The following is a 14,453-nucleotide window of genomic DNA, read 5'->3' on the forward strand; positions in this document are numbered from 1 at the left end:
CACAACAACAACAACAACAACAACAACAACAACAACAACACCATGAACGCCAGCTACAACACAACAACAACAACAACAACAACAACAACAACAACAACAACACCATGAATGCCAGGGGCCCGTTCCACTATGCGCGATTAACTCTGATCCAGGCGATTAACTCTGATCCAGGTTTAAATAAGCTTGCGGTCGGTTCCATCAATGTGGCTCAAATAATTCGCTGCTTGGTTGCTATGCAACCAATCCTTCTGAGTAATTCTGGTCCCAAGCAACTTAGAGGCTGGTTTAGGTAATGCGTGCGCAAAAAAAGGCTCACAGGCGGAAACTACATCTCGAACGACAGTTCCTCAAGTGTCTTTTAGGAAATATTAGTTCCCACTTCACACGAGATAGATAGATAGTTTGACTGTGTGATAGATAGATAATTTGATATTTTGAAAGTGTGATCGATCGATAGATAGTTTGATTGTGTGATAGATAACTTGATATTTTGAAAGTGTGATAGATAGATGAATACATTAAAAAGTGTAAACAATTAAATAAAATAGGTATGTCTATCAACTTGCATTGCCATCAGTACAGCAGTGTGGCTGGCTGGCGCAGGGGTTAAGGCAGCCAGCTAGAGTTCTGAAGGCTGCGGGTTTGAGCCTTGATTTAACTTCACGTTTTTTTTTTTTTTTACATTTAACCGAAGCCTTCATGCAAATCGATTTACAATATATATATATATCTCTGTCTAAGTGAATCATCTATCCATCAGTAATCATAAGAAAAAATTATCTATGCCAAATCCAGGGTCCAGTTAGAAGAACATAATTTACTCAGAAAGGCTTCAAACACCATTGTAATCATGTCAGTTCTTGTAAATTAGCCTGCACCATCATTTTATAGCCTATATACTTTTTTAGAAGAGATTTTAGATTAGATTCAGACAACGAAATGCAAAAAAAAGTGTGTCTGGAGAGGGATTTGAACCACCGTCTTAAAATGACGAATAAACACCATGGCAGCAGTCAATACCACTAGGCCATCATGATGATATGACAGTCTGTAGCCTGCTGCTGATATCACCACAGTAGTAAATATTCATTTATTAAAATATGAACATATAACAATAACTGGGGCTAGTATGACCTACGCATTTAATCGGTCTGCAATATCTTGCCAAACCATTTCCCTCGCCTTGTTAATTGCGGCAGTATTGCACTATTTTACATCTTATTTTTGATCTTCATAAAGATCAATAATTAGGAGTGTTGCGCAAAAAGAGTGCAGTATCTTCATTTCGACAGTTTGACTCTTCAGGGCTCTTTATATCTGCGTGCACGCGCCCATATCGAGGATTTCTAAGCCGGTGTTCTGTGAACACTCATGACACAAGCCTGATCCTCGTTCGAGGAATCACCTGAGGCTTGAATTCCAATCCCGAGTTGCCTGATCGCAGGATTTATTTTTATCGCCGATATACTAATCAGTAGCCCCCAGCTGTCAACACAACAACAACACCATGACCAACAACTGACAACACAACAACAACACCATGACCACCAGCTGACAACACAAGAACAACAACAACAACAACAACACCATGACCGCCAGCTAGACAACACAACAACAACACCATGACCACCAGGGGGCCGTTCCAATAACATGGATTAGTATATCGGCGATTGAAATAAATCAGGCGATCAGGCAACTCGGGATTGGAATTCAAGCCTCAGGTGATTCCTCGAACGAGGATCAGGCTTGTGTCATCAGTGTTCACAGAACACCGGCTTAGAAATCCTCGATATGGGCGCGTGCACGCAGACATAAAGAGCCCTGAAGAGTCGATCTGTCGAAATGAAGATACTCCACTCTGCAGGGGTCCTACATTTGCGCAGCATTCCGAATTATTGATCTTTATGAAGACGGAAAAATAAGATGTAACATAGTGCAATACTGCCGCAATTAACAAGGCGAGGGAAATGGTTTGGCAAGAAATTGCTGACCGATTAAATGCATAGGTCATACTAGCCCCAGTTATTGTTATATGTTCATATTTTAATAAATGAATATTACTACTGTGGTGATATCAGCAACAGGCTACAAACCGTCATATTGCCACAATGGCCTAATGGTATCGACCGCTGCCATAGAATTTATTCGTCATTTTTAGACGGTGGTTCAAATCCCTCTTCGGACACACTTTTTACTGCATTTCGTTGTCTGAATCTAATCTAAAATCTCATCTAAAAAAGTATGTAGGCTATAAAATTATGGTGCAGGCTAATTTACAAGAACTGACACGATTACAATGGTGTTTGAAGCCTTTGCATGAAGGCTTCGGTTAAATGTAAAAACCCCCCACTAAAATCAAGTCTCGAACTCGCAAAGTTTGGAACTCTAGCTGGTTGCCTTAAACACTGCGCCAACCAGTGTGACAAAAGCAATGCAAGTTAATAAAGATACCTATTTATTTTATTTTATTTTTTACACTTTTTAATTTATTTATCTATCGATCTATCTATCTATCTATCACACTTTCAAAATATCAGGTTATCTATCACACAATCAAACTATCTATCTATCGATCGATCACACTTTCAAATTATCAAATTATCTATCTATCACACAGTCAAACTATCTATCTATCTATCTCGTGTGAAGTGGGAACTAATATTTCCTAAAAGACACTTGAGGAACTGTCGTTCGGGATATAGTTTCCGCCTGTGAGACAATTTTGACGCACGCATTACTTTAGCCAGTCTCTTAGCCTGCTCGCGACCAGAATAACTCGGGAGGCTATGTTGCATAGCAACCAAACAGCGAATTATTTGAGCCACATTGATGGACCTGAACACAAGATAAAATTATCGCCGATTAGAACTTTATCGCGGATTAGAAGATAATCGACCTTCGTGGAATACCCTCCATGACCACCAGCTGACAACACAACAACACCATGACCGCCAGCTACAACACAACAACAACAACAACAACAACAACAACAACAACAACACCATGACCGCCAGCTAGACAACACAACAACAACAACAACACCATGACCGCCAGCTAGACAACACAACAACAACAACAACAACAACAACAACAACAACAACAACAACACCATGACCGCCTGCTAGACAACACAACAACAACACAACAACACCATGACCGCCAGCTAGACAACACAACAACAACAACAACAACATGACCGCCTGCTAGACAACACAACAACAACACAACAACACCATGACCGCCAGCTAGACAACACACTAACAACAACAACAACAACATGACCGCCTGCTAGACAACACAACAACAACACAACAACACCATGACCGCCAGCTAGACAACACAACAACAACAACAACAACAACAACACCATGACCGCCTGCTAGACAACACAACAACAACAACAACAACAACAACACCACAACAACACCATGACCGCCAGCTAGACAACACAACAACAACAACAACAACAACATGACCGCCAGCTAGACAACACAACAACAACAACAACAACAACAACAACACCACAACAACACCATGACCGCCAGCTAGACAACACAACAACAACAACAACAACATGACCGCCAGCTAGATAACACAACAACAACAACAACAACAACAACACCATGACCGCCAGCTAGACAACACAACAACAACAACAACAACAACAACAACATAACATCATGACCGCCAGCTGCACAACATAATATTAATAATAATACTAATAATACAAATTATTATAATAATAATACTACTACTAATAATAATAATAATCATCGTAATCTTCATCATCATCATCATCATCATAATATTAATAATAATCCTAACCATAATTATAGAGTTATGTTGTCTAGTAGTGTACCTTGAACAACAACAACAACAACAACAACAACAGCAACAACAACAACATAATAATTATCATAACCATAATAATACTGTGTGGTCCAGCAGCGTACCTTGATGGTGGCCTGCTTGTAGGCCCTCTGTATCTGTGGAGAGGCGGTCTGGCCCTCCTCCAGCCTCCCCAGGTCACTCACCTTCCCCAGGGCCCGCCTTGCAAACACCTGCACACAGAGGAGACAGGAGCTTTTCCCCATGTATACAGACTGCCTTAACCTTAAGCTCACAGCCACTTTATCTTTAGCTACTTCATTACTACTGTACTGCTAATTGTATCCTGCCTTATCTGTCACTTATGTCCTGTACTTTTTTATCTTGAATTATGCCTTATTGTCTTGTGCTGCAATGTCAGGAACCGAAGCCTAAGAATTTTACTCTCTTACACTTGTGTGATGTGACGTAACCATAAACTTGAAACTTGAAAACTTTAGAAGAGTGTGTATGAAACAGATTATGTGTGTGTATGTGAGAGTGTGTGTGTGTGTTTATGTGTGTGTGTGTGTGTATGTGTGTGTTTATGTGCGTGCGTGTGTGTGTGTTTGTGTGTGTGTGTGTGTGTGTGTGTGTGCACGTGTGTGTGTCCTCCTCACCTCTCCCTGCAGGCTGGCCTGGGTGTCGTAGCAGCACTGACTCACAGCGCAGTAGAGGGTGGCCCTCCAGGCCAGGAACCTGCCTGTCTGCAGCGGCACAGAGCTCTCCAGGCACACACACGCCCACAACAGGTAGTCTATGGCCTGGGAAGGGGAGGGGGGGGGGGGGTAGAGGAGGTGAGATAGAGACAGGCCCACAGCAGGAGTATCTACCTGCTCTGTACTACGATACCTGTGCTGTGCAGCTCATGGACATCAGGTGTCTGCAAATGTTATAGATGTACAATGAGCCTGGAAAGAGAAAGAGAGATGGAGGGGGAGGGAGAGAGAGAGAGATGGAAAGAGAGGGAAAGACAAACTGCTTATTGTTTTTCCTGCATTGTGATTACTGACAACATCGTTACCATTTGTAGCAGACAAAGGGAGAGTGAGCGATGAAGCGTGAGGCCCCTGAGGTGCTGCCTGTAGTTACCGTTGTAGAGGAGCCACCAAAGGCTGTCGTGGGGCAGCACGGCCTGCATCAGGACCCTGACGAACCCCAGGACGCTGAGCAGCCTCTGGACCCCCGCAGGGCTGGCCTGGGCCCCCCCCCACTCCTGGTCCTTCTCCTGCTGGAACACACACAGGACCCAGCCCTGCAGGGCCCCGAACTGACACACACACACGCACACACACACACACATTCGTGTAAGACACACACATACTGTAGACACACAAGACAGACAGACCCACACCCACTGACCAACAGACACACACACACACACACACACACACACACACACAGACATGCACACACACACTCACCGTCAGCTTGGCCTGGTCTGTGTGGAAGCCGTGAGGGAAGAAAGAGGAAGTGAGGTGGTCCACGTCTCTGACGTCAGTGATGCTCACACTGCTGAACTGCTGCAGGTAGCGATGGTAGCCCTGCCACAGAGCCAGGTTATACATCTAGAGGGGGGGGGGGGGGGCGGGGGAGAGAGAGAGAGGAAGGGAGGGGGGAAAGAGAGAGAGAGAGAAAGGGAGGGGGGAGATAGAGAGAGGCAGGGGGAGAGAGAGAGAGAGAGAGGAAGGGAGGGGGGAAAGAGAGAGAGAGAAAGGGAGGGGGGAGATAGAGAGAGAGAGGCAGGGGGAGAGAGAGGGGAAGGGAGGGGGGAAAGAGAGAGAGAGAGAGAAAGGGAGGGGGGAGATAGAGAGAGAGGGAGAGAGAGAGAGCAGGGTTTTATAGGATGGAGAGTGATGATGCTGTGTATCACTGCTTTGTTTTCGTCTCTCCTATATTAAGGGGGTTCAGTATGGTTACAGGTCTACGTATGTAACTCAGAGGAGCAGAGAGAACGAGTAGCCTATTTATCAACACACCTTGATGCCAAAGAGAAAATCTGCAGTTTGCATCATCTGCTCCTCGTAGTAGTCTGTGGGGAGACGAGGCTTGTACTTGTTCCATATCTCAAACAGACTTTTGGCCCTTTGAATCATAAAAACAAAGATACAACAGTTAGAGGAATTGTCGGTAACTCGCCAGTTGCTAAGTAGGCAGCTAGGATGTCTCACCCTCTCGTGTAGGAGCTGTGGTCGAAGACAGGCAGGCTGCTAATTCGTTTCATACACGATATGAACTCCTTTAGGTCACCTTCAAAAGCTGAAATAACTGGGTTTCTTTGATCTATTTTCCCATAAAATGAGGCTGGCAAAGGCTCCATGTCGACAGGGAAAACGACGTCGCTGCAACCAACGACAACAAACTCCACCGGCTGCAAGGAGACGGAGCTCGAGTGGTTGTCATGGTAACGACGCTCAAACTGTAGAAAGAAAATGGCGGAGTCAACTCCCTTTTAGCTTCGGAAGTTATAGTAAAAACAAACTACGCGTACAGTATACTGAGCTTATCAATATTAATCCTTTGATGAATTATGTGTAGTTTTGTTTAGTTTGTTTCGGTATCTTGTGTAATGAAATACAACAGATTTCCACTGACTACTTGGGCACTTGTAGCATGTTGTTGCTTGTGATACATAAAATGTCCAGCAGGTGTCGCCGTTGCTCTTCTACTCGATTAGTGTGCAGCCAGACGCACTTTATTATTATAGCTTTATATTTAGCTGACACTTTTAGCGACCAAAGTGACGTACATTTTTCATATGGTCCCAGCGAGTATCAAACCCACAACCTAAGTGTTGTTAGCGCCACGCTCTACCAGCTGAGCCACAGAGGACCATGTTACTCATAGTTCTCCTAATACACCCAAATGAAATCAACACATTTGTAGTTAACTTTACATTTTAACTGGATTCGGTGAATGTGTATCCCATCCAACCAGAAATCCAACAGTGGCTTTCTCAAAACAATGTTCTGTCAGCTGTTATTCTATCTAGACAATAATAATGATGATTTAAAAAGTGTTTAAAAGGCAACATCTGCAGATGTTCACTAGATTAGACTTCATCTATTTCGACGTGACCAAGGCTACTCTCTCATCTCTATCCATCAGAAAGTGCTGTTTTTCCCTCCCATGTCGTAGATCGAGTCACAAGGTGCACTTCCTCTTTGAAATGATTCCAACAAACTAGATTAGATATGATTAGATTAGATTAAACTTGATTGTCATTGTACAGAGCACAAGTACTTAGACAACGAAATGTAGCTTGGCATATAATGCAGTTTGGCATCGTGGCACAGCCGGGGTACTGTGTTTGGAGCGGAACGGTACGGAGTCCAACAGTAACATGGGTGCCTGGTGGTGTGGGATCTCACGGCGAAAACAAGAGTCAAGAGTCAGACTCCTGTACCGCCTCCCGGATGGGAGGGGGGCAAACAGTCCTTGACTGGGGTGAGAGGTGACTGGGGTGAGAGGTGGCTGGGGTGAGAGGTGGCTGGGGTGAGAGGTGACTGGGGTGAGAGGTGGCTGGGGTGAGAGGTGGCTGGGGTGAGAGGTGAGAGGTATCAGCAGGGAGTTGGGCACCGGTGATGTCCTGGGTGGTTTCCACCACCCGTTGTCAGGGCCTTTCAGTCGGAGACGCAGTCTGTCAGAATGCTCTCTATGGTGCATCGACAGAAGACCCACCCCCACAAGACGAGGCAAAGTTGAGAAAGCTTTTAACACTCCTCAACTTTTTCCCGGGGGCCGCCTCAGATCGATGTAGCCTTTTAGAAGACAGAAGGTGAGAGAAGGAGCGACCCGGCGGACGTCAGTGATGTCAGCGTCTCTTTCATCTCAGCAATTACTTTCCAACCGAGAGGCTAAAATCAGCACAATAGCGTCGATAGCTCGGCTGCTGAGAGAGCTCTGCAGTCCTTTCAACTGTGCCCCTACGCTTTCCACTTCAATACCCGCGTTCAATGGCTGTTCTTGATCCACACTTCAGAGCGCCCTTTCAGACGGTCAAGTGAGAGAGTGGCATTTGGAGTATTTTTTAAAAAGTTGGAATGTCACCTTTTGTGTTCAAGGACTGGCATTTCAATCAGAGTTTTGACGGTGTGAGTGGGCTTACTTGACCCAGCGTGTGGAGCGCCCAGGAAGGCCTTGACATGCAGCACACTAGTTTTTTTGGTTCTTTGCCCTGGGTTCATCCACAGTGTCACTACTCGAGCGTGTCAAGGCCTGAAATCAAAAGCTCTTTCTGTTTTAGTTCTTTCTCTCTGCCTCTCAGCCTCTCTCTCTATCGTTCTCTCTATCTCTCTCTCTCTCTCTCTCTCTCTCTCTCTCTCTCTCTCTCTCTCACTCTAATAGACTGAAATCAAAAGATCTTAATGGTTTAGCTCCCTCTCTATCTCTCTCCCTCCCTCCCTCTCTCTATCCACCTCCTCTCACTCTCACCCTAATAGACTGAAATCAAAAGCTCTTTCTGCTTTAGTTCCCTCTCTCACCTTCATAGGTATAAAGTCCCATGGCTCTCAGGCTGCAGAGGTATAAATCTATAAGCCGTAAATCTATAAACACCAGGGGGAAGATACAAACAGCTGTTGATATGGTGGTAACGAGGTAGACCTGAGCATCTGCAGGGAGATGATTATTAATATTGTATGATGTTCCTTATCCAAGGATATATTTATCAAAAGCGGGGGGCCGATAATAGAGAAGAGGCGTATTCAATTGAGCGTCGACTTCAAAGCATCTGAGAGAGACAGAGCAGTAATGGTCTACCTTGCTTGCGTGTGTCATCGACCACACGTTTGATCATATCTACAAGGCTAATTACAGAAATGTCTGTAATCTGTATTCAATCTGCTGTTGAATACCAAGGCTAACCACCAAGGCTGTGTTCTATGGAAGCGTTTGAATGTTTTTTTTTCACAGGTCATGAGCATTCACCCAGCGTTGCCTTTGATGGATTCTGCTTGTGAGTCTGGGGTCGTGGTGCTGGAGCCTCAGGACGGGAGGAGGAATCGAGATGAGGTCTATTCGGATCTGCCCGTAGTTTTGTCTGAAACTGAATCCCATTATGAATAGAAAAAAAAGTAATAGAATTTAGATATGAAAAAGGAATATCCTCTGAGATTTGGAGGCAGCGATCTGCGATTGGAAGTGTGTGTGGGTGTGTGTGCGTGCGTGCGTGCGTGTGCATGCATGTGTGTGTGCATGCGTGTGTGTGTGTTATATGAAATACAGTGTATCATTACATTTAATTGAATGTCATTAAAGTAATTTTCAATGGACCACCATTCATTCTGAGCTGAGGGAATACTTCACCCTTTTTTATTTTATTATTTTATTATTTTATTATACGACCCCCGATCAATTGTAAGCGACACAACCCTCAGATGCCCTCGAACTAAGTGTGAACTTCAATAGCCGTTCATCATTGTCTTCTTATGGTATTTCACAGGGGAACAGCCACAAGCAACAATGGCTGCTCTCTCTCTCCATCAAACTTATCAAACTTGACCCCTCGTCTCAAACAATCAATTATTTGGCAGAAAGTAATCCTTTAATGCCCTCAGACCAAAATTGCTTTTGCGGCCATACAAGCAAGCAGTGGGGGGATTAGGGAGGATGATGGGAATCCCTCAGGGCTCCCAGAAAGCTGAAGACAAACTCTGGGTCCTGTCAGGGAGAGAGAGATACGCCCACAGAGGGGATGACACCCGTCTATGTGACGAAGCCTGGGCCCAGTTGTTCACAACGTTTAATCTGGATCAGAACCATCCTGATTCTTTTATTGCTATCCAGGATCAGATCTATCTGGGCTGATTTCGAGTCGTATAGGGGGAAACCAGCCAGCTCGATCTGATCCTGGATAGCAAAAAAGAATTGGGATGATTCTAAACGTTTTGAACGACTGCGGCGATTTCATTACAATGAGCCCGTCCTCCGATTTCTACCTCCGCCAGCCTCCCCTGGCCTTTGAGAGGGAGGAGAAGGAGGTTTTTTTAGGAGGATTTGACATTTGCGAGCCAAACCTGAACGCAGTGAGATATGGAACTGATAGACGTCTCATTAAGCCTGATGAAATAGTGCCACACTATTAGGCTATTAGGCCTTTGATCTTCTTCATATCTCATTCATATTCATGCTTCACCGATCATAAAGATGGCTGACATCCACAACCATTAGGACAGAGACAGTTTTATGTGTCCGATTAGTGATGCTCACTCCTAGTCCTGGAGAACCGCAGCCGGGTCCGGTTTCTATTCCCAGCCTGGTTCTACAGCATCACACCTGATTGATGAGTCAACTGAACGATCAGCTGAATCACATACTGTAAGTGCTACGGGACTGTTGGTGTTTACAGGAGAGAGGACCAGGAGAGAGGACCAGGGGACCAGGAGAGGACCAGGAGAGAGGACCAGGGGACCAGGAGAGAGGACCAGGAGAGAGGACCAGGAGAGGACCAGGAGAGAGGACCAGGAGAGAGGACCAGGAGAGAGGACCAGGAGAGAGGACCAGGAGAGAGGACCAGGGGACCAGGAGAGAGGACCAGGAGAGGACCAGGAGAGAGGACCAGGAGAGAGGACCAGGAGAGAGGACCAGGAGAGAGGACCAGGAGAGGACCAGGAGAGAGGACCAGGAGAGGACCAGGAGAGGACCAGGAGAGAGGACCAGGAGAGAGGACCAGGAGAGGACCAGGAGAGGACCAGGAGAGGACCAGGAGAGAGGACCAGGAGAGAGGACCAGGAGAGGACCAGGAGAGAGGACCAGGAGAGAGGACCAGGAGAGGACCAGGAGAGAGGACCAGGAGAGAGGACCAGGAGAGGACCAGGAGAGAGGACCAGGAGAGAGGACCAGGAGAGAGGACCAGGAGAGAGGACCAGGAGAGAGGACCAGGGGACCAGGAGAGAGGACCAGGGGACCAGGGGACCAGGAGAGGACCAGGAGAGGACCAGGAGAGGACCAGGAGAGAGGACCAGGAGAGAGGACCAGGAGAGGACCAGGAGAGAGGACCAGGAGAGGACCAGGAGAGAGGACCAGGGGACCAGGAGAGGACCAGGAGAGGACCAGGAGAGAGGACCAGGGGACCAGGAGAGGACCAGGAGAGGACCAGGGGACCAGGAGAGAGGACCAGGGGACCAGGGGACCAGGAGAGGACCAGGAGAGAGGACCAGGAGAGAGGACCAGGAGAGAGGACCAGGAGAGAGGACCAAGGGAGAGGACCAGGAGAGAGGACCAGGAGAGAGGACCAGGAGAGGACCAAGAGAGGACCAGGAGAGGACCAGGAGAGAGGACCAGGAGAGAGGACCAAGAGAGAGGACCAGGAGAGGACCAGGAGAGGACCAGGAGAGGACCAGGAGAGAGGACCAAGAGAGGACCAGGAGAGAGGACCAGGAGAGAGGACCAGGAGAGAGGACCAAGAGAGAGGACCAGGAGAGGACCAGGAGAGAGGACCAGGAGAGGACCAGGAGAGAGGACCAGGAGAGAGGACCAGGAGAGGACCAGGAGAGAGGACCAAGAGAGAGGACCAGGAGAGGACCAGGAGAGGACCAGGAGAGAGGACCAGGAGAGGACCAGGAAAGTACCAGGAGAGAGGACCAGGAGAGAGGACCAGGAGAGGACCAGGAGAGGACCAGGAGAGGACCAGGAGAGAGGACCAGGAGAGGACCAGGAGAGGACCAGGAGAGAGGACCAGGAGAGAGGACCAGGAGAGGACCAGGAGAGGACCAGGAGAGAGGACCAGGAGAGAGGACCAGGAGAGGACCAGGAGAGAGGACCAGGAGAGAGGACCAGGAGAGGACCAGGAGAGAGGACCAGGAGAGGACCAGGAGAGAGGACCAGGAGAGGACCAGGAAAGGACCAGGAGAGAGGACCAGGAGAGGACCAGGAGAGGACCAGGAGAGAGGACCAGGAGAGAGGACCAGGAGAGAGGACCAGGAGAGGACCAGGAGAGGACCAGGAGAGAGGACCAGGGGACCAGGAGAGGACCAGGAGAGGACCAGGAGAGGACCAGGAGAGAGGACCAGGAGAGAGGACCAGGGGAGAGGACCAGGAGAGAGGACCAGGAGAGAGGACCAGGGGAGAGGACCAGGAGAGAGGACCAGGAGAGAGGACCAGGAGAGAGGACCAGGAGAGGACCAGGAGAGAGGACCAGGAGAGAGGACCAGGAGAGGACCAGGAGAGAGGACCAGGAGAGGACCAGGAGAGAGGACCAGGAGAGGACCAGGAGAGAGGACCAGGAGAGAGGACCAGGAGAGAGGACCAGGAGAGAGGACCAGGAAAGGACCAGGAGAGGACCAGGAGAGAGGACCAGGAGAGGACCAGGAGAGAGGACCAGGAGAGGACCAGGAGAGGACCAGGAGAGGACCAGGAGAGGACCAGGAGAGAGGACCAGGAGAGAGGACCAGGAGAGGACCAGGAGAGAGGACCAGGAGAGGACCAGGAGAGAGGAGTCTCACGAGATTTATAAAAATAAGCCTGGATTGTTTTTTAGTAGTCTTGTGAGACTTATTGAAATAAGCCTAGATTTTCCTTTAGCGACGTTGATGGAATACCCCCCTGGAGAGAGGATCACTTTTCGAGAGTCTTCATCAAACCCATGGAACCATGCTCTGGATCCAGAATAATCTTGCACTCCAGTATGATGTAATCACGTCCGCCTCCAGTATGATGTAATCATCAATAATTCAGTTAGAACAATGTAACAGAATAGCTGTTGTGCCTGGTATACAGAGTGCATGCTGCCACCTCATCAGGTTTGTGCTGCTTGGTGGAGGATAACCCTCTCTTCAGAACGTGGATCCCCACTGTGACTGGGTTACAACAGTACAGTATGACCTGGTAAGTTTGAACTAGTAAGAAACCAACTGTATTTCACCATCACTACTTTTCTGTCTCAGTTTATGTAAATGGTCTGATTTTGTTGGTCTGACTGCGGCCTTGTTTCAGTATCTCTGTGAGGGTTCTGGTACTGTAGCTAGTCGTGATGCGCGGGTCGGCCCGGGTTCATAAGACGAGCTCAGGTCAATAACAAACAATTGTGAGACAGGCCCCGGGCGGGTCCAGGGGAGGGTATTCCATCAACGTCTCTAAAGGCTTATTTGGATAAATGCTGTGAGATTTATAAAAAAATCCAGCCTCATTTTATTAAATCTTGAGAGACTACTCAAAATGTCGACGTTGATGGAATACCCCCCAGGTCTAATACAATTTTTTGGATTGGTACTTTCCTACTTCATAGGCCTAGCCTACAAATTCCTCTAAAATGAAAACGATAAAAGATTCGACGTTCATTACGATTTCTGTTGTTTATTGTTTGCGCTTCTGATCATCAATGCTCCTTTTTCCAGATAATAGGCTTCCGCAAGTAGCGATTAGTAGCTGCTGCATGATGTCTACTGGTCCTCTGTGGCTCAGTTTATAGAGCATTGTGCTAATGACTCTTAGGTTGTGGGTTTGATTCCAGCTGGGACCATATATACTGGAAAAAGGTATGCACTCACTGCAATGTAAGTATCTTTGGATAAAAGCATCAGCTAAATGGCATGCATTATGATATATTATGATAGCTGCTGCATGATAAGTGGCTCCAGGTCATGCGTGTGAAACCGCAGGGCGGGTGCGCATCCATAAATAGCCGCGCACGGCTAGCACCTAGCCTAATCCGTTTAACGCTATCTTAATGCTAACGGAGAAATAGCTGGGTCTTAGCGAGCGTGACGGCGTAAAGCGATCAGTGGTAATAATAGGCCTGTGATGGATGGATGCAGAGCGTGTGATTGGTCGCTGTGTTCCTCTGGAGGAGACAGGGGGCGGAGACAGAGCTGCCGGCATCGCCGTGGTGATGGATGGCGGTGATTAGTTTACATGCAGAGTCATAATCACTCCTTTCATCTCATCCTTTCCCTCTCTCTCCCTCTCTCCTCTCCTCTCTCTCTCTCTTTCCCTCTCTCCCCCGACTCTCTCTCTCTCTCTTTCCCTCTCCTCCTCTCTCTCTCTCTTTCCCTCTCTCTCTCCTTCTCTCTGTGGCTTTGCATCACCTCACTTCCCCTCTTTGCTGTTATTAATGAATTGACTATAGGAAAGGAGGTGTGTGTGTGTGTGTGTGTGTGTGTGTGTGTGCGTACGCACGCATGTGCGTGTGTCTGTGTGTGTGTGTGTGTGTGTGTGTGTGTGTGTGTGTATGTGTATGTGTGCAGACATACAGTACAGTAAAACTTCAGGCTTCCAGACATCTTCCTCTTCTCTTGGCTTTAATGATAATAATAATAATAATTCATTGAATTTATATAGCGCTTTTCCGAGGCTCAAAGACAACATGTGGTTGTTCCTGTTGTCTCTGTGGAGGAGGAGGGGGAACGAGGCAGCTCCGGGTCCCAGCTGCAGGCTGCCGTCCTGGGGTCAGACGACCAGGCCGGGTCCCTGGTCCTGGAAGTACAGTCTAATTTAGACTGGAGGAGCTGGCGGGCACAGCTGGAGAGAGAGAGACACTCCTCTGGCCTAGGTACCAATTAGACAAGGGAGCACACACACAGACACACACACACACACACACACACACACACACACACACACACATACACAAAGACACAGACATATGG

The 14,453-nt window shown here is 47.5% G+C and overlaps 1 protein-coding gene across 1 annotated transcript in view; it reads right to left on the reverse strand.

Moving 5' to 3' along the window:
• Window positions 1-6,187, reverse strand: part of cfap54 (cilia and flagella associated 54) — a gene marked incomplete at both ends in the record, with an annotated part of 69,704 nt that extends 63,517 nt beyond the window's left edge. The window contains 7 exon segments of the mRNA XM_080538506.1: window positions 3,954-4,061; window positions 4,488-4,631; window positions 4,720-4,778; window positions 4,960-5,137; window positions 5,292-5,435; window positions 5,847-5,952; window positions 6,039-6,187. Coding sequence (XP_080394632.1) covers window positions 3,954-4,061; window positions 4,488-4,631; window positions 4,720-4,778; window positions 4,960-5,137; window positions 5,292-5,435; window positions 5,847-5,952; window positions 6,039-6,187 — 888 coding nt within the window.
• Window positions 6,188-14,453: the final 8,266 nt, after the last annotated feature.

This window comes from Nansenia antarctica (assembly GCF_963989245.1).
Source record: "Nansenia antarctica genome assembly, chromosome: 8".
Classification (NCBI taxonomy): domain Eukaryota; kingdom Metazoa; phylum Chordata; class Actinopteri; order Argentiniformes; family Microstomatidae; genus Nansenia; species Nansenia antarctica.